The sequence below is a fragment of the Takifugu rubripes genome, chromosome 8 (genome assembly GCF_901000725.2).
Source record: "Takifugu rubripes chromosome 8, fTakRub1.2, whole genome shotgun sequence".
NCBI lineage: Eukaryota > Metazoa > Chordata > Actinopteri > Tetraodontiformes > Tetraodontidae > Takifugu > Takifugu rubripes.
This window is the reverse complement of record NC_042292.1, coordinates 18,063,247-18,089,077: the sequence shown is the minus strand read 5'-3', so window position 1 is coordinate 18,089,077 and position 25,831 is coordinate 18,063,247. Positions and strand designations below refer to the sequence as shown.

General features: G+C 51.0%; 3 protein-coding genes across 31 annotated transcripts in view; 2 read left to right on the top strand and 1 right to left on the bottom strand.

Annotated features, from left to right (window-relative positions):
* The window catches only part of LOC101078919 (adhesion G protein-coupled receptor L3-like), a 126,633-nt gene extending 117,862 nt beyond the window's left edge, over positions 1 to 8,771 (top strand). For 12 of the 25 annotated variants that reach the window (XM_029840929.1, XM_029840921.1, XM_029840944.1 and 9 more), the window contains 6 exons: positions 311 to 479; positions 551 to 676; positions 1,957 to 2,053; positions 4,068 to 4,193; positions 5,214 to 5,231; positions 6,348 to 8,771. In XM_029840929.1, the coding sequence (XP_029696789.1) occupies positions 311 to 479; positions 551 to 676; positions 1,957 to 2,053; positions 4,068 to 4,193; positions 5,214 to 5,231; positions 6,348 to 7,300 (1,489 nt within the window). In that variant the 3' untranslated portion in view covers positions 7,301 to 8,771. Of the gene's footprint in view, positions 1 to 310; positions 480 to 550; positions 677 to 1,956; positions 2,054 to 4,067; positions 4,194 to 5,213; positions 5,266 to 6,347 lie in introns of all 25 variants that reach the window. The other 13 variants (XM_029840941.1, XM_029840940.1, XM_029840938.1 and 10 more) reach the window with 6 other exon arrangements.
* A 1,086-nt stretch (positions 8,772 to 9,857) lies between these two features.
* LOC105419460 (ATP-binding cassette sub-family A member 1) overlaps positions 9,858 to 25,831 on the top strand; it is an 88,696-nt gene continuing 72,722 nt past the window's right edge. For 2 of the 5 annotated variants that reach the window (XM_029839925.1, XM_029839923.1), the window contains exon 1: positions 9,860 to 10,339. The gene's annotated coding sequence lies outside the window, so the exon portion shown is untranslated. Of the gene's footprint in view, positions 10,340 to 25,831 lie in introns of all 5 variants that reach the window. The other 3 variants (XM_029839924.1, XM_029839921.1, XM_029839926.1) reach the window with 2 other exon arrangements.
* Positions 16,250 to 17,132, bottom strand: LOC115250863 (putative uncharacterized protein DDB_G0290521). The gene is made up of 2 exons (XM_029841120.1): positions 17,107 to 17,132; positions 16,250 to 16,775 (listed from the first exon to the last, which is right to left on the bottom strand). Exons 1-2 carry the CDS (start codon positions 17,130 to 17,132, stop codon positions 16,250 to 16,252), a joined length of 552 nt encoding a protein of 183 aa, XP_029696980.1.

Below are 25,831 nucleotides of genomic sequence, written 5' to 3'. Positions count from 1 at the left end.
CCTTGAGCTGCGGCGGCTCCAACCATCTCGTTAGCAGCATCAACCAGCTAACACGGAGACTCAGGTGCACCGGAGCAGAGACGTTCCCGGGAAAAGTCCATCGTGTTCAGAATGTTGTAATGGGTTTAGTCGGAGAAGAACAGAGTGCTCTTTCACATCGCTACAGCCTTAATAAACGTAGACCTTAGACCGGACCACAACGTGAGTCCTCCACCAGAACCTGCCGTAAGGGTGCACGCCATCATTCCTCATCAGTCTCCGACACGTTTCCTTTCCCGGTTTGTAACCCGGCTGTTTGTCTGACCTCCAGGTCCTGGGTGATCGGCGCCATCGCCCTGCTGTGCCTGCTCGGCCTGACCTGGGCCTTCGGCCTGATGTACGTCAACGAGAGCACGGTGGTGATGGCCTACCTCTTCACCATCTTCAACTCCCTGCAGGGGATGTTCATTTTCATCTTCCACTGCGTGCTGCAGAAGAAGGTATGGACTCGCTCCTCAGGGAAACTTCCCACCTGTTCCCGGATCCAGGCTAACCGCTAATGTCTGAACAGGTGCGTAAGGAGTACGGCAAGTGCCTGCGTACCCACTGCTGCAGCGGGAAGAGCGTGGACAGCTCCATGGCCTCCGGGAAAGGCGCCGCTTCTCGCGCTCCGGGACGCTACTCTGCAGGGTCACAGGTGGCGCCAACGCACCCAGTACACCCGTTTTCCTTTCAGGCGTCTTCTGTCGATAAAAAGGCTGCAAACGCGGAGCCGCCTGGCGAGGAATCGCTCCCAAATGCAGATTTGTTTATGTCTGCCAAAAAAGTGTGTGTGTTCGGCGTGTAAGCGGCGATCCGCGGCTTCCTCCCACAGTACAGGCGGCACGATACACCATAATTGAACATCATATCCATATTCTAAAGACTTTGATTCTCTCCCAGTGGTTCAATTATAAATAGTGCTTCTACACAAGCGTGCAGTTGCATCCCACGATACAAGACGGATTCTGCCGAAAGATCAAAGCCTTTAATTATATGCGGCTTTGACGAGATTGCTTCAGACCTCAGATTCGGCTCCTCGTTATGACGAACGCTCGCTCAAACGAGCCGCGGTGCTTCCAAAAATAATGTGTCATTTGGAAAAAGTCCTTCAGAAAGCGGGAAACCGCGGCTCCGGATGTTGACGTCCGCGCCCCTCGGAACGCCACCCGGGCCGTCGGAAGCAGCGCCGCTGGGAGCGTTTTATTTTTTCAACAGCCCTCGCGACTGCAGCAAGAACGCGCTCGCGGTGTGAATGTCGGAGAATTTCCAGGAGAGATTAGCCGAGGTGCTACAGCAGCTGCTCCAAATGCGGCTAATGGAGACGGCGATGACTTAATTTATCTGAAACCTGTCTAAAGGTGTCGAAGGCAATTACAGCGGGGGGGGGGCTGCTTCGTTTCATGACTTAGCTCCTAAACCTGCCTGTTTTAGCCCAGCCCCCGCCGTCACAGCGCACAATAAACCGGGATTATAGCCGAATAAAGATGACGCCGTTAATGCAGGATCGGAATTATGGCCGAAAGCGACACAAATAATAAAGCGGTTACAGTATCGGGATCGCTGCTTCTCGGGGGGGGGGGGTTATCGGGGGTGCGTTCGAGCGCCGTTTTCTTCTGAATGTCTCGAACGTTGGTCTGAGTCCGCTGCCAAAAAGGCTTGGCAGGGTAGTCGGCGCCGCAGTTGGATGCGTGCGCCCGCGCCGCAGCCCCCGGGCCTCCGTCGTCATTAGCCAAGATGAACCCTCTCGGATCTGAAGAGACCGTCCAGGGAACGCGACTGATGGCTTTATTATTGACTTCAGCTCTCCCGGAGCTGCCGCTCATCCACATTCGCAGAACTTTCCCTCAGAAGGCCGACTCACTTCCGGCGTCGCGCATTTCTCCCGCGTCGGGATCGAAACTGGCTGACATGTTTTGACGTTTTCTCTCCCGGCAGAGCCGCATCCGGAGGATGTGGAACGACACCGTGAGGAAACAGTCGGAGTCTTCGTTCATGACCGGCGACGTCAACAGCTCCGCATCGCTCAACAGAGGTACCTTCTCCTCAGACGGAAGATTCCGACACAAGCGTAGATCTTCCAAATAATTAGGATTCCGAGTCGGGCGCTTTTTTTTCCAGCAGCCAATTATCCCCGGCTGCTCAAACAACTTCCTCAAGATGAGGAACGGGATCCGTCTACAGACAGTTGAGGGATTCTATCCGTATTTTTGAACACTGGCTGACTGCACCAAAACTGGAACCAGTCGAACCGCTCGGGAAAGTGACGGCTAACAAGCTAAAACAGCTAAAAGGCGTTAGCTATCAGGAATAGGACAGCATCGCAGGGATCAGACCCCGACTACAGGGAAAACTGAGGATCGAGTCACATAAAACGGCCTCGTCGGCGCCCACGAACACGCTCCCCACGTGGACGTTAGTGCGTAGCTCCAATGATGGATGCGTGCTGGGCACGAGGCGGTCGCGTCGGGATCTCAATAATTAGGCTCTCGGCGTAGCGTATGCTAGGGAGGGAGAATCTGGGGGGGGGGGGAACACGGATCTTCCATAAAGGCAACAGGCGGGTTGGAAATAACGAAGGCATTTTTATGTACTTCCCATTTCCACCGGGCTTTTAATGGATCATGCGTGGAGCAAACGTGATTTCTTATTGCTGCTAGCGAGCAGGCAACACGGCTGCTCCATTTAGCCCCGTTTTAAACATTTACAGCACAACAGAGGGAGCTTGAGAGGAGCTCTGGAGTTTGTCAGCAGTGAAATCTACGTTCGAAGACATGAAGCTCAACTCGGCGAAAAACTTAGCACAAAATTAGCCTCGGTTATGGACTGCGCGAGCTATAAATGACCAACAGAACCATTTTAAAAGTTTAGAACTCCTCGGGTCAAAGGAAAGTTGCTTCATGTTCTGACAGAATCGGAGCGAGGAACAATGAGGCCCTGCGAGTTGCTGTAATTTCCGTGGATTTGTGCGCCAGATGAAAGATGTTTTCCTGCTCTCGCTCGGTCTCGTCAGTCCGTCATGTCACGTTCACAGAGAGGAAATAAAAAAACAAAACCGCGTAAACAGGAAATGAATGTGACTGACGTTCTTAGCGCGTTTCAGAGAATTATTTTCATCGGCAGAGCTGAAAAACAAACATCAGAAACGACACATTGATGGTGAAGAGTGCAGGATTGAGATGTGGAGCTCATCAAAGGTTCCACGCTGTGATGGTTCCACTGGTTAGAGGAGCGAGCTCCAAATGAGCAGCGAGCTCCCACTCTGTCCGTTAAAGGCCGGAGCCAAGGGACGGCCGGCGTGACTGAAGAGGGATCGCGTCGCCTCGTTCCGAGGTCCTTTCAGCCGAGTCGTGCAGAAAGTGAACTTTGCTCTTGGAGAAGAGCAAACCATACCGCGGCGCCCTGGCTCCGGAGATTGGCAGCGCTACAAGTAATAATCACGGCAAATGGGAGTCTGACTCTGCCCGTTAGTGTCGCTCGGCCCATTTTACAATCTCGGACGGTGAAGGCAACACTTTTAGCCGTCTAAAATAGCGCTCAGCCCGAAGCAGCGGCTGGAAATGCCGCCGTTAAGAATGTTGTTTTCTGTTTTAGCGAAAAATGTGAACAGAGCGCGCTCCAAAATATCCTTTGAGATATAATAAAGATGTTTTCATCAGGTCCTGTTAAATCACAGACGCGACGCCACATGTAGCCTGTTTTTTTTTTTCTGTTTTTCACGTAGTTCGTGTCCGTTAGCACGAGCGCTGCCGGGGCTGGCGAAGGTCACATCAGCGCTAATGGCCGGCATTAACAATGCAATTAACACACCTTCCCATCGGCGCCATTAGTCATGTCGGGTCGGACCCGCCGCTTCCCATGTTAGCGAAGCCGACGCATTACTGATGTGGTGTGGATGTTAACGGCCGTCACTGCTCTGCTGCATCTGATATCAATGTTCTCTCTTTCTTTCTCCTTCTCCCTGTCTATGCCTCACTTTATCCTCCACCCGCCCTCCCTCTCCCCCTCCCCCTCCCCCGTCTGCCTCGCTCTGTCTCTGGCTGCTGCAGGGGCTATGGCTAACCATCTTATACCTAACGCACTCCTACGTCCTCATGGCACTAACAATCCTTATAACACATTGCTTGGGGAGTCTGCCGTCTATAACAACCCTCTGGGCATGTACAACACGCAAGGTGTGCAAGCTTCTTCTCTTTCATGTGGGCTCTAGAGCGGCCCGGTTCTCTCGGCCTTGGTCACAGAGAAGCTGCGAGGTGGGCGGGTCTTTGTTGCTGCCCGGCAACAGAGCGAAATTCCCCGTTTTTAAGGTTTAAAGTAACAAAGTTGCTCCGCTCCGGAACGCCGGCGGCTTGGCTCGGGGGTTATTGCAGCCCGGCTGGGATGAACCGCCGCTCTAGAGTCCGTCTCCATTGCGGAATAAAACCCCCGCAGATTTGTGTTTCTGCCGGGTTTTTGTTCTCCATTTTTGGGCTGCATCTCGCTGTGAACCGGGCGCCAGTTGAGGACCGGGCCTGGCGGAGCTGGATCCAACCCACGGTTCTGAACCTGCTCTGATGTTGTCTCGTCATGTGAAGCGCTGTATGAAATGTGGCGTTTAATCAAACGTTCCGACCAAGTGAGACGTTTTAATGCTGAAATCTGTGAATGTTGTGTCTCATTCAAATGGGATTTTACTCCCGTTTATCCTCTTTCCTGGCGTAGCGCAGTTATTATTTCGCCCCAGCGCTCATCAGTCAATGTGCGGCGGCGGCTGCGAGTTTTCGCGAGTGTGTAAAAGTGAAGGAAACTCGTGTAAAAGCGCGCTTTGATCAGCAGATAATTCACGGACGCCATGCAAAGCGCCGCACCGGAGCTCTCGTCGGAGCGGCTGTAATTCATTTACGTGTCTGCGGGTATAAAAGAAATATCTAAAAGGATGAAAATGCTAATGCGCCGCGAGATTTACGGCTGCGCTTTACGCGTGAGCGCCGCAGCCTCCTGTTAGCCTGCTGATCCGGCAAAAAAAGAGAAAGAGCCGCTTCGTCCCGCAGCCACGTAGGAGACGTTTCCTGGAGTCGCGACCAAACTGTGCATGTAGAGAGAAATAGGAACGCGTCATCAGCATACTGTGTTTGGACATTTCTCTTGGAGCTGTCACTGTTTTGCTTATTGTGTTTTCTTCTCTTCTTTCCTCTCCCTCATGCTGTCCCTAAAAGAGCCCTACAGAGAGACAAGTATGGGAGTCAAACTAAACATTGCTTATCAAATGTAATTGACTTTGGCTTTACTTTCTTTTTCACCCAGTGCTGACAAAAGGGGGGGATGAAAAAGAGGGAAGAAGGAGGAAAAAGTCTCATTCCCTTTGGCAGTAATGGCGCTCTTTAATGAAAAGGTCCCCGACGTTTCAAAGAAAAGTGTAAAAATCGCTTCAGATCACGTCCGGAGTCGATGTTCCTCGCAGGCGAACGTCCGCCGAGGTTTCGGATCGCACCAATCAGGCCCTGGAAATTTCATCTGGCACATCAATGCGGGCTAATCCGCGCTCCTTCCTGATGCGTATTGAACATCGATGCCTTTGTACACTACGTTCATTTTCCCATCTGCTTTGATCAGCCGATACATTTCTCGAAGGTCTCGGAAACGCAGCGTGTCAGATTTCCTCGGAGGTCGGACCGCGTGAGCGTCCTTGTCTCAGCCAGTCTGAATTAGCATCAGACTTGGACTTTGACGTCGGCGAACTTGATATTACTGCAGAATTCCTGAGAACAAAGCTAATCCGTGCATGAATCTGCACAAACCAGGCAACAGTGAAATCGTTTCTGTCGAATTTCGCGATGCTAAATTTTAGCGCTCAAACGGGACGCTATGGGTGGGGTGTCCACTGACTTTTGGACCTCTTTCTGTGTTGCATGCTGTGATTCTAGTGCACACGCTTTGTCCCGTGGTTGCTGTGCTGTGGCGTGTTTTTGTGTTTGTGTCACACGTCTTCATCCCGAGAGTTTGTAAAAAGTAACTGAGTACAGTTACTGTGTAATGCTAAAGGGAAGGTAAGTGTTTGTTAGCATTAGCCGTGTAGTACAAATGTCTTGTTTTGTGTCTCACCTCAGTTAAATATCTAAGGAAGAGCACAGAATGTAATTCTTAGTCCTCCAAGGAAGTCACGTTGCAAGCAAATTAGCAAATGACGACTTTTTCCAGTGAAAAGTTTGATTTTTCCCTAAAACTTACAGCTATTTTGGCTACGTGACAAGTTTGGCTAATTTTGGAGCGACGTGACCTCCTAAGGGACTCAAGCTTCTGGTTTAGCTCTACGCATTTGCCCTCGATCCGATCCATGTCTGTCGTTTCAGAGGGAATTCTGAACAATGCCCGGGATACCAGTATCATGGATACTCTACCACTGAATGGTAACCATGGCAACAGCTACAGCATCGCCAGTGCTGACTACATGAGTGACTGCGTCCAGATCATTGACCGGGGCTACAACCACAAGGAGACCACCTTGGAGAAGAAGATCCTGAAGGAGCTGACCTCCAATTACATCCCCTCCTACCTCAACAATTCCCACGAGCGCTCTAGTGAACAGAACCGGAACCTGATGAACAAGCTGGTGAATAATGTTAGCAATGGCGGCAAGGACAGCGGTTATGGAATGGGTTTGGGGGTGGGGATGGGGATGGGCATGAACGTCGCACTTAGCCTCGACGACCACCCCGCTTTCGGGCCACACCACGACGAAGGCCTGGGGCTAGAGTTGATCCGCGAGGAGTCCAACGCCCCCCTTTTGCCCCAAAGACCTCCCCCGTCCCTGCCGGCGGCAGACAATCCTCACAACCACCTCCACCAGTCGGTACCACCGCCGCTGCCCCTGCCTCACCACTCTTTCTCCTCCGCCACCACTTCCTCCTCATCCCGACGGAGGATCCCCCAGGAGAACAGCGAGAGCTTCTTCCCCTTGCTCACCGAGCACACCGAGGACGAGGGCTCGTCACCCAGCCACAGCCACCAGAGAGACTCCCTTTACACCAGCATGCCCATGCTGTCCGGCCTGCCAGATATGTCTGCCGAGTCCACCGACGACTCCAAGGACGGCGGGGACAACAAGAGCCCAGAGGCTAGCTTGGATGATGTTTACTACAAGAGCATGCCTAACCTGGGCTCACGCAACCACCTCCACCAGCTGCACTCCTACTACCACCTGGGCCGGGGGAGCAGCGATGGCTTCATCGTACCCCCCAACAAGGAGGATTTATCTCCAGACGAGGGGCACCAGGAGCCTTCTCAATTGGTCACCAGCCTATAGGCCCGACGCTCTCCTCCGCCACCTTTCTTACCACCACAGTCCTCACCTTCTCATCCATCAGTGGTCGGCGGTCGTAGCCTCTGTTGTTTTTTTTGGGTTTTGTTGCGTCCTGGATGCTGAGGCCGGACCAAGAACTGTCCTCTGGATTATAATCTCTCCAATCTGGGCCGGATGGTTTGAATAGACTTCACAGGAAATTGTCAATGTTGTGTTCCTCCCTTCAAACCCCGTGTGGTTCAGTGTGTTTTGTCTCCGTGTGAAAAGAGACGGTCGCCCACACGGGAATTTTAGGTGTCCCAGATATAGCCCGTCACTCCAAAATAACTGACAAGTCTACAGCTATGCGGCTCTGGCCGTATAAAAGGGGGAGTGGAAGAGACTATTTTATTATACTTCTGTATCCACAGTGACTTTTGGAAGATTTTCCTCCTCTTTGGTGAGTTGCAGCACATTTTTGTTGGCTGAAGTGTCTCTTCAATGGAAAAAAGACATAAAAATACCAGTTCTGAAGAAGTACCATGAAGGAATTATTGATTGTATGCTTTCAAGCATAGCTGTTATTTTTTTTCTTTTCTTCATACTGTAACAACAGTTCTTAAAAGAGGGAGAAACACCTAATGAGAGAATTATGAGATATTTCTATGTAATTGTACAGATAACTAGCACTGCACATAATAGTATGCTTTTTTTGTTCCGAGCGAACCCTCCGTCTCTGTAAACGTAGTGTTTAGGAGCCAATTTTGTTCTGTTGTGCTGGCCTTTCTCCCATTTTCAAACCAGTCTCGCTCTCTTTTTAAAAAAAATAAATAAAACAAAATCATTTATCCTCGCCGGAAAGATGAAATTGCAAAAAAAACCACCCGACAAAACAGAAGGAAGACCGACAGGCAGCCTAGCTCTTTTCCGTGTGACGCAGTTCCTTTTCCTGGTTTCATCTCTTTTGCCATTTTCCATTTTTTACTGTATCTGACGGAGCTTTTTTCACAGGTCGTCATGGAGACGGTTCGGGTTACCTGAAGGGGGCGCTCCCTCGGAGGGAGGTTATATAAAGAATATATTCCGCCCCTCGGCATTGTGGGGAAGCTTTCAGTGAACCCCAGACGCTTGTATGGAAAATCTGTTGGATTTATTAAAGATAAAGATAAAGAGTGAGAAAAGTCTTTTTCATTTCTTCCGCTTTTTTTGTTGAATTCTGTTTATTTATTTGAATAAAATGGAGGATGGAAGCTTCGGCGGTACTTTTATTCCTGATTACGGCCTCTTATTTATTCCTCTTGTAACACTTTTCCTCATTGATCCGGTGATCCTTTATATAGACGATGGGATGTTTTCACTCTCTGAACCCGTTAATTCTCGTTTAACCGCAGAATAATATATTTTTGGGCCTCTCGGACGTTTGTGCTCTGTATTCTCTGCTCTGCTTCGTGGTAGAAGCAGTGATTTCATAAGCTGTAATAAATATTTCAATATCTCTGCTTGTGTAACCAATGAATTCTTTACAGATTCTGTGTGTTTTACTTGATAAGCCGTGCACGGGTCACGCCAGTCGGCCCGGCAACGAGCATGAAAGGAGGTGAGTACGGCAACTGGAATCTTTGACGCTTGTGTAATGATGCTCCAGATGTGGAGCTGTAAATGAAGTCACATTAGCTTTACATCTGCACAGCGGAACACTGATTATTTAAAGAACTCATCACTGGTAGTTTAGAGGACATGATTTTGCTTTTGGGACTTATTTATTTCGACAGCAGAGAGTGAAATTGATGATGATTTGGCTCAGAAATGGAATGTTGGGATGTTTCTGTGCGCTGGACTTTCCTGTATCATTTCTGTTTAAGCTGCTGTTTAAAGGATTTTGGTTGTCAATTTCCCTCTAAAACCCTAAATAGTTTAAAAATCTCTTTTCTGTTGGCTTACTTTACTTTGATGATTACCTTTAATTAGAAGCATTCTGTGACCCTTTCTCATCCTCTGAGGGGGGGAGTTGCTGGGCTGCCCCGACCCGTCTGTAGATGGGCATATAAAATTCCATTTTATATGAGCTCTGGATGTGGAAATGAAAGCAAACAGTGACTCAAAGGTAACTGGGTTTTGTTGTGTGACTCACACCCTGTTTACCCGCCGATGCTGCATAGAAAGTTTTAATAAAAATATATATATATCGGTCCCACTCCTGCCGAGCTGCCGCTGTGATTGACGGCTGAGTCATGGAGGGAAATTGTCAGCGATGCGCAGCTCAAATCCCCAAACCGACCCCGAACCGCCAACCCCCCCCCCCCCCCCCCCCCCCCCCCCCCCGCAGATATGACTCGGGTGGACAGACGGAACTCGTCACCGCCACGCACTGATTGACGTTTATAAACCGGGACGGTCATCAAATGTGCTGGAGACAGGACCCCGGTCCCTGTCCGCTTCATTAATTAGCTGTTATGCTAGCTCATGAGCCGCCTCGGGCGCCAACGGGAACATGCTTGCGCGGCACAACCGGCGCGATGACGACGCACGAGTCGAAGCACAAGTCAAAAGCTGAACAATGGTCAGGAGAGAACTTTTCTGTTGCTAGCATGAGCAGCTAGCCTCCTGAAGAGCTGACTCTCCGCCTTCCAGCTGTGAAAAGTTTGATTTTAATGGCGCGATTATTCATTCATCGGTCTCCGTCTCCTTGTTTGTTGCTCAGGGAGCCGTTACTCGTATTTCATTATCCAGCCGTGCGTCTCGTGATAATTAAATCTTCCTCGATTCTCCATTATTGATTTATTTAGACTCAGAAAGCCGTTTAGCAGACAAAGAAGCAGATGTTTCTGATGGAGCGGTTTAGGCTGGGAAGGACCCGGGGGAGGCTCTGGCTGGCAGGCCGTCTCGTTTGGAGGTGTCCTTGTTGCTGACAGTTGAGGGCAACATCAACTTCTCCTTCACCTGTTCTCCAGCGGTGTCCGGTCCTCCTGGGATCTCATCTCTAATCCAGCATGGATCCCAGTTTAACTCCAACCAGTCGCCTCCGCAGTGGATCAAGGTCTCCGTAACATTGAGCATCAACTGGTGAGTTTCCTGCTTTTCCTGGTCCAGTAGTAAAGTAGTCCTCCGTGTTTGGTTAGCTGGATGCTAGTTAGCTAGGAGCTAACCCTGACCCTAATGTGTCCCAGGTCGGGTAAAAACCAACTCAACTTTGAGCGTCTGCTTAAACCTGAGGAAGTTGATTAGAAATGATAAACTTAAGATGGTTTAGTTGTGACCAATCAGAGCGCTTTAACATTGAGCGCCGACCATGAAGGACTGTACAAGCTGTGCCGACAGGACACGCAAAACAACAAATTTCATACTCGTCCCCCGGTGAGACAAAAATCAATCGTTAACTCTGACAGGATTCTGCAGCTCGGGTGAATCGATGTGGTCTCCAGCACCATGTGTCAGAGGAACCTGCCGGCCTGGGCACGAAACAGACGTTACCCTGGTGATTATTTCAGTCCAGATAACATCGATTTAAGATGGGGTGGAGATTTTTCCAAGGTTTGGCCCTCAAGGGGATCAGAGAGGGTCAGGTTTGGGCTAGAAGAAGCTGCAGCTTCGGAACGTTCCCCCCAATAAAGTGTTATCTGGAGGTTAGCGAATTTTAGGAGGGAATTTTTCAAACCAGATAGCTAAAATACCAAAAACTCTCGGTGTTTTTAGGCTAAAGCCTCATTCTCATTGCTAGCCTCCCTGCACGGCTCGACATGTCGCACTCTTGGCTCATGGTGGTCACGCCTCGCCCCGTCTGTGATGGCCGTGTTTTCAGAATCGAAACCATAAGCAGTAAAACCTCTCGCGCCCCTTCAGCGCCTGACAACATCCGCGGGGAGGGAAACAGTTTACATCCAGGAGAACAAAAGTCCCCTGTGAGTTAATTTAGAGCATCATTTTCGGTGCATTAGGCCACAGGAGGAGCAGCGGTGCAGTCAGGAAGGCGGTAATGACCGTCCAGGGAATGTGTGTTACTGCGGGTCACAGGATGGAGTTAGTCATGGACTCAATAAGCAGGTAAACTACTGCAACGTGATGAAGATCACCTGCGGCTCCGCTCTGCTCATCCCGGTCATGTGATGACGGGAATGTTGACTCTTAACCTGTATCGTGTGTATTTCGTTGTAACGATCAGGACCCTAGCGTACCTTGACTTTTTATACGAAGAACAAGATTAAAACTGATATTTATCTTGGCATTATGGAAGGTCGGGGATATCGTGTTGGATTCCTCTTTATTTGGTCCACCAGGTGAACCAATATATGCTGACATCAAAGCTGCACAGCCGACTCCTTCGGGTTGGTTTGTAATAAATTGGCCATAAACTGGTAAACTTGAGAAAAACCCAAGGACGTGGAGCTCATTATTTTTGCATCTTTAGCATAAAGAAGCTCTCCCCAACGCCACAGACCCAAACCGTTGTGCTTTGAGCTCGGTCACTCGTCACATGTTTCGGGTCATCTGGGCACCAACCAGCTCCACCCAAATAACCAACCAACTGGACGCCGTCCATCTGTGCACTTGAGTCTCCTTGTGGTCCTGCCGGGGTAGGATCTACCTCACTGAAGATGATTTGCGTCCATTTCTATAGCTTCCTGCAACACTTGAGGTTCTGGCCCAAAGAGGTCACTTCTCAAACAATCAGCGACACAATTTTTTTGCCGCCGTGGCCACAGAAACGGCTGTGAACCGATGCCCCCCCGCTCCTCTCCGTGCATGAAACTGCAGCGATAAAGCTAGCGTCCTTCTGTCTCGTGGCCAGGTGGAGCGGCGCAATGATATCTGGCCCGCAGTCAAGGTGGACAGCAGACACGCCAGTTTTCTGACGCGCCAATAGATTCCACGCTCGCCACTGCCCCCACATCCATCACACCTCTGCAGCCAATCGCTGAGATAATCTTTTGAATTAAAAAAAATATCCAGGGGTGCACACTTGTGATGAGATAAGTACCCTTTTGTCAGAGCAGGCAATGGTATTTTAATTAAATATATGAGCACATGGTCCTGCCCCAGATGCTCAAGTCCAAACAAAGATAGCATCATCTAATCAAAGCTGGGCCCGCGGGGTTTCAAGGGCAGAATTATTTTCTATTAAGGTCCCTCTCCTCAGGGATCGAGCCAATTTTCTTTATTATGATAGAATCAGCATATTGTAGATCAGCTCTGGTGATAGCGTCAGTGCGGCGGACCACCGTAGTCCGTCGGCGTGCTTAAATCTTCCGTGTGGACGGACCGAATGCTGATGTTTCCCTTTGTGACATGTCTGGATTTAAAGCGTTTGGAGCACTGACGATCTCGCCAAAACTCGACCTTTTCTGGGTTTCAGTCGGTGCCTCTACGGAAAAACCCAGTTGGGACGATGTTTGTCGCCGTCGGCGCGTTAAAGACGTACATGCGTCTGGATCCTGTGTGGGTCCTGTGGATCGCATCCCGCTGTGTTCCAGCGGCCTAATGAGGGTTCCTATTGGGAAGCTCCCACTAATATGAAGGCGTCTGCTCTCATCATGGAGGCTGCAGCGGGTCGGCGTCCCAAATCACAGATGTTGGCGAGGAACAGCGCGGTTGGACGTCGGCGATAAACTTGCTAAGTGGATGTTTGCTAGCCGGGTGGCGGAGCGCCCGGAAAGGTCGGGGTTTCTTCACGAGAAGCAGAGATGTCGTCTGGAAGACGGGATCAATGGGATCAATTTAGAGTCCATATTAATAGTTTGGATAATTACACAAACGATATTGGGGTAGGGCAGCAGCAGGACGGCTGTTTCAGGCTGCAGGGGGGGGAAACGTTGACTGGAAAGACATTTTGGATGAAAGGATCTTGCTTTTCCTCTGTAAGAGCTTCTTGTGGTGAGCTCCAGGGTACTTGGCTGTTTTCTCCCTGTGAAAAGGTGCCGTGGTTGAAACGTTAGCGTGATTTTCTCGTACCGCCACTCTTCCCAAGCTGCCGGAGCCTCACACACTCACACTTCAGGGTAATTTAGAGCCTCCGCTCAACCTCCGGTTTTGACTGAGGGGGAAATTTGGAGTCCTTCTCTCTCCGAATTATTTGAAAGAGAGCCGTTCAACGGTCCTTGGAGCCGATATTCAGCCTTAGAGGCTCATTGTGCGTCTGCCTCGCCTGTACGCGGCATCAACACGCTGAGGGTCGTCGTTTGTGCCTCAGCACACTCTCATCCGGTTGGCGAAGCGACTTCTGAATTTAGATCCGAACGAGCGACGAGGGATGTTATTACTTATATTTACAGTCAGTCACTTTGTATTTAATTAGAAGGTGTTTGGTTAGCAAACATGGCGTGCTGCAACACATGGGTGGTAGACAACAGAGAACATAGGAAAAACAGAGCTGTGTATCTCAAATGGGTCCGTACTTTCAGCTGATGGCCAGAAGAATTTAAGGTGCGACGTGTCCCTGCAGTACCTGAGGGGGGGGGGGGGGGGGGGGGGAGGGCCTTCACTGAGCCACCGCAGCAGCTGGATTGGCAACGTTTCCCCTCCATGGGGTCGTGCAGCGGATAAAGACGGGAATAACACTTTTCCCAATGACATCAGTGGACTCTTCGCACTCGTCTTCATCCCTCATGTGGGGACGTGAAGAGGCAATTTCTTCCTCAGCCTGCTGGCCGTTAGCTGCTCCTAATGTACAACGGGTTGTTACGAGTTTTGTGAGGACAAGGTTAAGCGGTTGCCTCCAGGGCGAGTTCTGTTTGTGGGCGTGGCCAGGCAGCGGCACGATGTGACCGCACAAAGCTCATGAATATGCAAAATAATTACCATACCTCTTTCTAAATGAAGATGAATAGAGGGTAAACCTCAAGGGGGCGGAGCTTCGATGGCCAGATTTCACCCGTCATTAGTTTGCAGCCCAACCTGGTCCTCCATGAGTCCAGGACTGGGTTCCAATTATTAGCAGTCACGCTTTTGTGCGGATGGTCTGGTTTCCGCTCGTTGTTCGGGAACATGCGCATTAGCTTGATTGGAGGTTCTAAATGTTCCTCTGGTCGGGGGGGGGTCTCTGATGGGGTAGCAATTTCCATGCCAGGCTCCAGCAATCCCGGTAACATTAGGGAAATGAATGGGAACTGGCTAAACTAGCCACATCCTGAGGGAAAACTAGCTTAAATCTACATGTGGTTCTATTATCAACATTATGGAAACATTACGGAAAATTAGCCCAAGACAATTCTGAGGGACAAAAAGATCATTTTGGTTGTAATTTTAATTCACTGGCTTGAATCACTGATCTTTCCCCTTTACTAGCAGTCATTCGCTCCGACGGCCCCTTAATTATTCGAGGTTAATCTAAAAGTTTGCAGAGTGGAAGGAGGTTGGGAATCATAAAATAGCAATATTTCCATCGCCAATCCAGTGAATTGTGGGTTTAATTTTCTATAATAATCAGAGTTGGTGGTGATGCAGAGAGAAACAAAGATTGTGCGATTGGTTTCCATCTTCATTCTTTCTAAAGCTAATTTCAGTTTTCTCCCTTTTCCGAAGCACCTCAGCGGCGACGGATCCCGAACCGACGTTTTCCGTTGCCTTTGTCCGAAATACCTTTTTCATTCTGCGGAGGAATCTAATTATATTTCATCAGGGAAGGTGGTTTTTGAATGGGCCGTGGAGGCAGGAGCTCGATGCCGTGTCATCGATCCTGGCGTCCGCCAAACGCTCGATCCCTCACTTGGATGAAACCGATTGTTGTATTGACGTCGTCGATGTCCAAAATGTTAATTTAATTCATTTGATTGTTACCTTTGCCTCCGTCAACGAACATTGTGCCATTTTTCCCACGCCATTTTCAAGGCCAACATTGACTTCCATCGACCGATGTCGGACTCTCATTTTTTAACGGAGGTCCGCGGTTTGGAAGGGCGGTCCGTCGAGCCCGGATCAACATCCATCCGTCCTCCTCGAAAACGAGCGCGGCTATCGACGCGCTCAATGGCAGCGCCGCCGAAAAAGGCGTTTTCCTCCGGACAAAGGGCAGCGGACGCCGTCGGAAAACTCGGCAGGAGTTTGCTTTTGTCTCCAAATGTCACGGGACCGAGAGTCAATAACTCGCATTAAATGACGGAGGGGAGAAGTTGTGTTTCCCTTTAATGAAGCACGAAAACAGTTTATCCGGCCAGATTGACCTTAGGCAATTACTTTAAGCCTATTTCTCGGATCAATAAAACATTCTTCCGATGCGTGCGTTGCCGCGCGCGCGCGTTGGGATGTGTCGAGGTTGCGCGATAGCCGACATTGCCGTATCGATACAGGGGGCCGTATCAATTAGGGTGGCTTTTTCTTCTCGCAGCTCGTGCTGGCTGAGCTCGGGAATGGCCCAGCAGGAGTGGCGGCGCTCCGAGATGTGGCTCCCGTCCTCGCTTCCTTTAACGTTCCGTGCTTTATCGTTGGGCTCGGAGCTAAAAGCCTGCGGGGGGATCGTGGCGCGCAGGTAAAGATGACCCTCCACAAACGCGCTTTTGTTCTATTCGGGGTTTGAGGTGGCACAAGGGCAAAATAAGAAATAGTGCCGCCGATGGATATCTGCGCGCCGGCCCTTTCTTCTGCGCGCCCGGATGACCTTGCGAGATGGAAATTCCAGATATGGGGTGGAGAGGATGCTCTGAATTAAAGCTTTGCACAGGAAATTGAACTGTCAGACAGATGGAGAGGGCGGGAGAGGCGCTTTATTCCGCACTCACTTTTTAAGCCTCGTGCAAATGTCAGAGATGACGGCGCCTCCTGACGCAGCCGGTACGGCCAAACAGCCTTGAGTCCTCTGGTCCTGGTGGTCCTCTATGAGGGGGATTCTGGGTCAGGGACGGGGTTGGTGCCCTGTGTGGGAGATGGTTTCAAGGCAACACTAACGTTCATTTGCGACAAGGACACTTGGAAACGAGGAGTTCGCTCATTCTTCCAGTGAAAAATGTTGATTTCGAAGTTCGAGTCACTCTGCAGATCTCAGCGCTATAAAAGTGGCCTTGACTGATAGTGGACAGAATAGCTAGGGCTAGGGCTAGTGCTAGGGCTAGTGCTAGGGCTAGGGCTAGTGCTAGGGCTAGTGCTGGGGCTAGTGCTAGTGCTGGGGCTAGTGCTAGGGCTAGTGCTAGTGCTGGGGCTAGTGCTAGGGCTAGTGCTGGGGCTAGTGCTGGGGCTAGTGCTAGGGCTAGTGCTAGTGCTGGGGCTAGTGCTAGGGCTAGTGCTAGGGCTAGTGCTGGGGCTAGTGCTAGGGCTAGTGGTAGGGCTAGTGCTGGGGCTAGTGCTAGGGCTAGTGCTAGTGCTGGGGCTAGTGCTAGGGCTAGTGCTGGGGCTAGTGCTGGGGCTAGGGCTAGTGCTGGGGCTAGGGCTAGTGCAAGGGCTAGGGCTAGGGCTAGTGGAAGGGCTAGTGCTAGTGCAAGGGCTAGTGCTAGGGCTAGTGCTAGGGCTAGGGCTAGTGGAAGGGCTAGTGCTAGGGCTAGTGCTGGGGCTAGGGCTAGGGCTAGTGCGAGGGCTACTGCAAGGCTAGTGCAAGGGCTAGGGCTAGTGCTAGGGCTAGTGCTAGTGCTAGGGTTGGGGGCTATTGATCCATGATAGGATATTGTCTATTGTGCTTTGCTCGCGCTGTGCGTCTCAGTGATGCTACCTCTGTACAAGTTGTGGAGAACATCTAAAGCGAGAGCAGAACCACCAAGGACCAGGGTCATTCTTGGAATCCAAAACGTCGTCCACAAAGGAGCTCCTGACCTCCTTTTTTTTGCATCTTCATTGTCATTAATTGGCGGTGAATTCTGGTCAGGTGGAAGCATTTATCACCAAAGCTAAGCTTGTAAATCCATCTGTGTTACAGGCGCCGCTGCGACACATGATCCATGGTTCCGGAGCCCCTCCCTCATTACGGCGCCATCTCCGGTGACCTTACATTCTCTCTTGAGATATGAATCCCAGTCAAAAATCCCTGGCTCTCCCATCCAACCTAATGACCACAGAGCATCTGAAGACCTATTCCAGCGGAGAAGAACGGCGATTCATTCATATTGAGACAGTTGTGGTATTCTCTGTCCCAGGAGGACCTAAAGAAGACAAGTCTCTCAAGCCTTTGAGGCTGCAGTGTCTCCACAAGATCAGACACCAGTGAACCCAGTGGGCCCTGTCATGGGAGCAATTTAAGCAAAAGACTCCGGGCTTGAGAGGAAAACTTTTTGTAGTTGTAGCGAAGTCGGAAATACTCGTATCGCACCAGGAAAAGGAGAACCAGGCAGAGCAGGACACACCGGAGGGACCGTGCCACTGATCTAACCCCGGACCATCTCTGTTTCTCTAGGGATAGCTGGAGGAGGTAGCCAGGGTCGTCTGAGGCTCCCTCCTGGAATGGCAAGAACTGATGAGACGGACTCGGAATGTCACGGTCCAGCGTCCCTGGGTCCCGTTCCCCTTAGATCCACCTCCAGTCCTGGTTCCAGGAGGCACTCCAAGGACCACAACCTTTGCCTGAAACGTGCAGACAGCAACTGAAGTGGCGGGCGGGTCGGACGGAGGCGCGTTCCCGCTGCTCCCCTCGCGCGACGGATGTCTGAAATTAGCGTCTAACGAAATGTGCGCTGAGCTCCTGCGGTGGGCGGGGGGCTCCTGCAGGACAAATGATGCGCCCGCATCGAATTAAGCGAACCTCCGTATCACCCCGAGCATCTGCGTGTAGCTCCATAATTACGCGTGTCCCACCAAATGGGTTTTTTAAAGCCAATCTACGCCATCGCTGGTTACGTATTCCTGCGCAAATATTGTCAATTAAGTCTTCCCCCCCCCCCCCCCCCCCAGGACGCCTCAGCGGAGAGGAGACGGATGAAACTCTACGTTTATATGATACTGCAGAGTTAATTCAATCGGTTTACTTTGGTGGAGGGACGTTAGAAGGTACTTTTGAGATACTTTTAGACGGAAGCTCAGAGAATCTTTTTATTTTCTTTCTCTTCTTAATTTATCAGGTTTTCCTGCCTTTTCCAGCATGTTTGAAATCAAATAATTGGGTCTCGGAGGCAGCCGACGGTGGCAAAACTTCCCCCTTTTCTCGGGGAAGTTTTATCGGAAGGCCTCTGGTTTCCAATATAGGACGCTGAATAATTCACGGCAGCGGGGTTCTGGGTAATTTGTCCGCGGGTTCAAGGTGGCGTTAAAAGGCAAGTGTTGAGCTATAATAAGTGCAACTTTATCGGATTCAAATCCGTCATCCCTCCACCAAATGTGGCCATTAGAGCAAATGGATGGCGCTTTAATTGTGTCGCCATGGCGATCCTTCAGCTGGTCCAGTGGCAGGACTGTCCATAACCTTTGTTAAATCACCGGGGCGGCTTTGTTTGGCTTTGACCTCCACTTTAGATATTTTATCACACTTTCTTGGCTCTTTCAGGTGGTTTTTTTTCCCCCCGGGATACGAAGTTGGGAGCGCTGAGTTTATCTGCAGAAGCATCCTCCATTAGCATCCCTCAGGTTTCGATCTTTTCGTCTCGGTTTATTTAGTCAAACAGCTAATGTTTCATTTATATGCAGTAGCTCGTCGCCACGGTTTCCTTGTGGATCAATGAACGCAATCATATGGCAGCGTGTTAATTATTAAAACTCCATATTCTTTATTAGCTTAATGATTCCGGCTCAGACCTTTGTGGTTTTCCAGCAAACACACAAAACAGTTCATCAGACTGACCCATCCGGAAAAAAGGCGTTTAGCGGCGTGATTAATGAGGTCAATATGCCGCTAACGGGAAAATGCTAAAAGATGTCGTTTTAATCGCGGGCCTCGCTAGCGGGAGAGACGGGTGCAAACGATTCCATTAGCGTTTCCGAGCATCTTGCTGCAGTGCGTGAAAACAGCAGGAAGCCCCGCGGCGCTACAGATGCTAACGCTTGACGAGGGCAGAGATTGTTGAGCTGATGGAGTCTCGTCATTTCGCCTGTTTCCTCCAGAGACGACAGGCGAGGAGCGGACGGCGGCGGGAAGCCGCCCGCCACCGCGTTCGCCGCTTGTGGGCGTCGTGTTTTCGTCAGGGACGGCGGAGTCGCCGCCCTGGTTGCGCACAACTTCCTGCGCGGGACGCAACTAGCCGCGCGCTAACATGCGAGGGAAATGTTTTTGTTCGCAGGCTGCGGGAGCGGCGGCTCCTCCGCTCGCCACTGTTTTTTTGTCACGAGCAATTAATTTTTTCGCCCATAAAATCGCCCACTGAGCTGATGGGAAAAGGTGGGTTCATTAACCTTCCTCACCCGCGCTTCCTGCGGCACTTCGCCGGATGCTTCCCGCGCTCGCCTGGAGCAGAAAATGCGCCACTTTGCTCCGGGATTTGGAAGGATTTCTCTCCGCTCTTCCCTTCACCAAAAACCGTTAGCAAACACTCTCGCGGCGTCCATCCTCCTCGCCGCCGCCGCCGCCGGACTCCGAGTCTTTCTTCCTTGCTTGAAATTGACGTTTCATGGAGTTTACTCTCCGGAGGGGGGCGGTGGGTGGGTGCATTCCTTCACACGGAGCGAAACAAAGAGCTGCAAAGCTCCTGAATGGGGAGCGAGAGGAATAAGAGGGGGGTGGGTCTCAGAGGGAACGCCAAGGCTCCTCCAGCCCTTTGTCCAGTCCGTCGTCAGTCGAGTTAGCCCGCTAAAATAATCCCTCTATTTACCTTTATTTCTCTTCACAGACCTGTGTGTCATCCTCGTCGGTCGCGCTCATTTTCCTGTCGGTGTTAACGTGATCCAAAATGGCGTGAAATAGCCAAACGCCCGTCCCATTTAGCATCATGGCGCCGGCGTGGGTCCCAGTTCCCCGCGACCCTGCAGAGGTGAGGATAAATAAATGGCCCCAACTGAAGTCACTGAAATCTTTAATGATATATAGCTAGTAGCAATTAGCAGCTAACACAGGACGCGCTGACCGCGCACCGTTGCTAGCGGCAGCTAAACAGCAGATTGTAGATTTCCGCCTTCATCCCTTCATAAATGGCTCAGCTTTCATCACTCGGATGCTCTTTTAGCCCGGAATTGCGTCGCTCCCGACGATAAATGGCCGGGGGCGTCGCGGCCACGTGGGTTGGGGCCTCCAGCTCCCCCCACAGATTTGACGCCGGGAGCTAAAGGCGTCCGTTCTCTAAACCAGGTCTTTTGATGCGGGAACAAGTGTTGGGCTGCAGGATGTTCCTGCTAGCCTCAGTGAAACAGTTATCAGCTCCGTTCCCCTCCGTTGCCCACAGCAGATACCCGCGGCAGTAATTGCCACCCCGCTTCAAGCGGCGGCGCGCTGACAAATTACCCCCGCGGAGCGACCTTTTTTGTGTCGCCCTTCCCGCCTGTGGTGAAGCCTCAGATGTTTGCATCCTGGCAGTATCGTAAACATCAGTGCGGGAATATTAATTGCCATTTAATTGTGCAGTGAACACATTTGGAAGGCGGGTTTGATATGTATAATTGAAGGCGCGAGATTGCTCCGCCGCGTCGGGATCTGCAGCTCCTGCATTAACGCGAGCGCCGCGTTAGCGCTTCATGCTTAATTCATTCCTGTTTCATTCCTAATTCATTTGTTGAAACGACGGCGAAGCTGCGTAATAGCGGGCGCGGCTACATCACGCTACTGGTGCTGCAGCCGCTCCACGACCTCATTTAAAGCCACGATCCAACTATCCTATTTGATTTGGCTAATTTGGTTTAAGCTATCGTATAAAATGGAATGGAGTACCTTCACCTCCTCCACAGTGGTCCAAGGTCGCGACCCGCTACGTGACGGCATAAATACGGTGAAGTGAACTGTAGCTAAAGGCGACGGGTTTCACCTGTGCGCTAAAGGAGCTCCAGAAAGAGTTGTGATCCCCTAACTGTTAGCATGCATGCTAACAGCCACTTCTTTGTGAATATTAATGCTAAATGTACAAAAGGACAGAGAGGAGCAGGTGCAGCACAAATATAGTCCAGAAAATGAAGACGGTTCTGTTTTCTTTAGCTTCTGTCGTCGCCCCCAGACTGAAAACGATGCATCTGTTCGGATCAGGCCGATCCAGCGGCTCGCACCTGCGACGAGCACACGAAGCAGCTCACGGATACAGAAACACGCCTCCGTAACAGGATTATTTCTCCCACTAAACCCAAACCTCAGTTTCCCGTTTTCCATTTGAGGTTGGAGGAAATTTGCAGCTTCCCACGTGGAACAACGCAAACGGGGCGGTGAGGAGACCCCCCGCGGTTCAGCGTTGGCTTTGCTAACGCTCCTTCATCCCCGCAGCTCTCGGCGGTGTCACTCCGAGTCGTCCGATCACCTTCTGACCTTCGGGGCGTTAACGGAGCCTCCGAGGACGTTCTGGAGCCTCCATTAGCAGCAGCATTATCAGGAGCTCCGTGACGGGTTAGCTGGACGGGTAGCATGACGCGGTCATGTTGGGCTTAAACTTCGCCCCCCCGGTGAAGTACGCTAGCGTAGCCAGGCCATGGCTGTTTTACCAAATGTGTTGTTGTATTAGCGTTGCTGTATGAGCGTTGCTGTATGAGCGTTGCTGTATTAGCGTTGCTGTATTAGCGTTGCAGGATTAGCGAGGGCCTCGTGACTCTTCCTGCCCGTCAAGTCTTTCATCTCGCCAGTTTGGCTAAAAGGACGCTTCGCTAACGGCAAACCGATCCTTTGAAGTCACTTTCGGCGGAATATTTACGCGGCCTCTAATTGGTGTAAAGGTGAAAGGATGTTTTAGCGCATGCTAAATAGCTTTTTCCGGCGCTCGATAAAAGCTGCGCACTGTTGTTTTCCTGTTGCCGGGCTGATCCGACCTCCGTCGGCGTTCCGGTGCTGCGGCTTCTCTAAACAAACATTAGAGACACAAGTTGTCGCCTTAACGGTCTGACGGGAGACGTCAGCCGCGCCTAGCGTGTGCGTCAGCGCCGCGCTACGTTTGTGCAGCTTTATCCTGCCGCTTGGACCTTTCGGAACTCCCTTTGATCCCAAAAGTAGGCGCCGTCGTCTGACTCTGGCTCAGACGCGGAGACTCAGCCGGATCTGTTCTTTAATATCCAAAATTGCTCTCTTCTCTCCACTGTTGCCAGAGGCAACGATGAGCAATTTGATGGTTTTTGATTTCTTCAAGTAGAGAGAAACAGCGGCTGTATTGTCGCTGCTTTGATGCTTTGGTCGTTTCACAGGCGGACGATACAATAAAGTCCAGTTTGGACCGATTGGACCAAAAGAGCTGGTCTGAACGGTGGACCGGGCTTCTGTTAGCTAGAGCGGCGGAGTTGTGAGGTGAACATGATAAAAATATATGATGTTGCCCTTTAGCTGGAGACTTTTATAGCTCGGTCTCCGACACGGCTGCGAGACGCTTTCGGAGCGATCTTATAAATCTTTTACTGGGTATTTTCGGAACATCGTTTGTGGAACGTGTCGTGGAGTTCAGATGCTGCGACGCCCGCTGTATTAGCATTGCTGTATCAGCGTTGCTGTATTAGCGTTGCTGTATCAGCGTTGCTGTATTAGCGTTGCTGTATCAGCGTGCAAACGTCCTGCAGCCGGCTTTTCCTCCGCTCCTCTCGCTCCGAGGTGGATCACATCGTCTGGTTCCCGAACACGAGCAGAAAAGAAACCGGTTGATTTGGTGTTTCCAGTTCAGAGCTGGGCGGCGGCTCCCAGATCATTCTGCACCACCTGTGTGGAAGCTAGCTTCTCTTTAGCCTGAGAAAAACTGCTCCACTGCGCTGCAGTTTTCTCCCAGCTGAGCGAGCAGCCAAAAATCCATCACCATGCAAGCGTTTGTGCCGTAACCGGACAAAATGCTAACGGCTAAACTCTGCTTGGCTAATTTGTACCTGCTGCGAACTTTCCTGAAATTCCACATGTTTTACTTTGAAAAGCCCCAAAGAAACTGGAAACAGCCTCCGCCGGTGCGATAGGTGGCATTAAATCCGTGTCCGGGCCGGCGGGGTACTTACGCCGGGAACGCGCCCTGCCATTAGCTCCCTGCCATTAGCACCCTGCCATTAGCACCCTGCCTTTTCCCTTGATGTGCAACCATAAACAGAGGGCAGAACAAACTACTCACCAAATTAAAACACTACGTCACCCTGAAGGTTTTACAGTATCACAAATAATATCAATTTCAGAACGGGGCAAGGTTCCTCGCTGGACTTCACCCTCCGAATCTGTCCAGAAAGGCGGAATTTCACACTTTTTGGTTGCTGGAATTTCGTCAACAAGGACTCATATTTTCCGACGGGGCATCAAAAATCGCCCCCCCCTTGTTGACAGTCCGCCGGTGTCTGAAGCCCTCGAGCACTTTAAAAATCTGGTTTGGGAGGCTAATTAGATATCGAACCGATGCCTTCGCACAATACGCGAGTTTTGAAAATAGAAAAAATGTAGCTGATGGAAGAAGCCTTTTTAGGCCTTGCTAGCGATTTTTGTCTGAACAAAGAGGTTCTTTTCCATCAAAGCCCGGAGAACAACCAGGATCTCTGACACGTCGATGGGTCCAAATCAACGCTTCTGCACGCCAGACTTCCATCACGTGATGATGCCGCGGCCAATTTGACGACTTAATTTGTTCCTGCACCGTCAACAGCTTCCGTAGTGCTAGCGGTGCGTCGCTATGCTTGCCTGGGGGGGGTCTGATCTGTACTTCGGTGACCTCGGGGAATAAAACATCAAATATTTACGCCTTCTACACTGTTTGGCTTTGGTTTGTAGGAAATAAAATAAAAGTGGTGTAACGACCAGACGCGGGAACGGAGGCGGGTGATGGGAGGCGTGAGCGGACCTGCTAGCAACCGTCCAGGCTAATCAAGAGCCCCCCAGCAGGACCCTCAAACCGCGGATGATGTCATCGCCGCCCACGTCAGGATTCTGGCAGAGTTCTGGTCTGGCACCGCCGCCTCTGCGGTTGTGTTTGCCAGCACGGCAGCAGGTGTCACACCTGGCTGTGGCCGGCGGGACCGTCAGCCCATTTATCACGGGCGATCCGCACGGACGCCACAGCGGGGCAACAAAAAGGGCTTTTGTTTCAAGGATTTTCAGAGGGGCTGATTTTCCAAACCCGCGACTCACAGATGTAAGCTAGTAGCAAACGGCGTAGCATGACCCACACTTAGCAGCTGTCATGCAGGTAGAAACAAATTATTGCTGACATTTTTTTGTAGCATGAAGCTAAACGCAACGTTCTCTCTGGGAGACATCAAAATAAATTTCCCTCCCGTGAGCTAAATTGTCATCTGAAGTCCTCTTGACTTCAATCACAGCCTTTGAAACGCCGCCCGCCTCCCGGGAATGTCCGTTGTTTTATGGAAAAGCAGCAAAAACAGGCTGCGAACGGGGCGGAAGCGGCGGCGCGATGCTAACTGACCCTCGGATTATGCGGCTGGGATTCAGATTTATGTTGAGTCGGGCGAGATTTCTGCAGCTAGTTGCAAAATTTGAAATTCCTTCACGGCCATGTTGGGGGGGGGGGGGGGGGGATCAATGGCGAGACGTTAATTCGCACGCCGGCAAAAAAGAGCGTAATTTCTGATGTTTACAGTCTGATTCAAGGCCAGATTCACACTTCCACTCCATATTCATGAAGGGTTCCGACCCCACCAGGTGGTCTGACTCAGAATTCCCGCTTTTCGAAAGGTTTCCTTCATCCGGGCCTGGAAATTTGGTCGGTGAAGACAAAAATAAGAGCGAGCCCACGTCCGTGGTGTTTCGGCAGCGGCTGCGAGCTAATCTGGCGGATCTCAGGCGTCAGGTGTTGTTTTTCCTCACACGGCGTTCCCGCCGCAGTGCCGGTGCTAAAATAGAAGCAGTCTTCCGGCGCTGGGCCAGGAGCTCGTTTTCTGCCTTCCCTGGATTTTCCCCAGGATGACTCCCCGCCTGCTGCGAGGGCGGACGAGAATTCAGAATGGCAGCTGTCCGCCGCCGCCTCCGTACCTGCATAGCTCGTTTGCTAACCTCGCGCTACCTCTTTTCCCCTATTCTGCCACGAGTGCCGGATTTTCCTGCCAGGTTTCCTGATTCTCGAACTTTTCTCATGCAGGTTCGGCCCCTCAGCTGGTTTTTACTTCCTCCCGACAGGTTTCCAGGTTTAACGTATGCATGAAACAAACGATGAGGCGGCGCTGCTCCGCGCCTCGTTTCTCATTAGCATGGCTGCAGGAACGCAGGGTTTGCTGACCTGGGAACAGCGGGAACGCTCCACCACGCCGGCCCCTTCCAGCAGCACCACTTCATTAGTCCGTGCAATTACTTTTGGGCAGCGGAGGTTTCACCTGGGCCCCGCGAGCACGAACATGTGCATGCGCGACGTGTCACAGTGACCCCCCCCCCCGACGGTGGCGGGAAAGTTGTCAGAGTTTTCAGTCGTTACTTCCCAGGAATCTTGGGAGGAAAACCAGTATTAGAGCCAAAGCTAAAGTTTAAAAGATGCTTTCTGTTCAGGCTTCAGGTGGAGCTAGCATGCAGCTAACCTTCCAGAAGGAAGAGGCTAATGTGGCTAATCATCAAAAAGGCGACTAGCCTAGCCTTGCATCTACGTTTGATGCTTAGCTAACAGAGGTTAGCTAACACAGTCTAATGAGAATGTGTTG

Bases quoted from the DNA above. Each gene is read 5' to 3' on its own strand.
- LOC115250863 (XM_029841120.1), bottom strand. From the start codon at position 17,132: ATGGATCATGTGTCGCAGCGGCGCCT. The intron at 16,776-17,106 runs GTAACACAGATG...CTAGCCTTGCAG, and splicing joins CATGTGTCGCAGCGGCGCCT to TAGCCCTCGCACTAGCCCTA.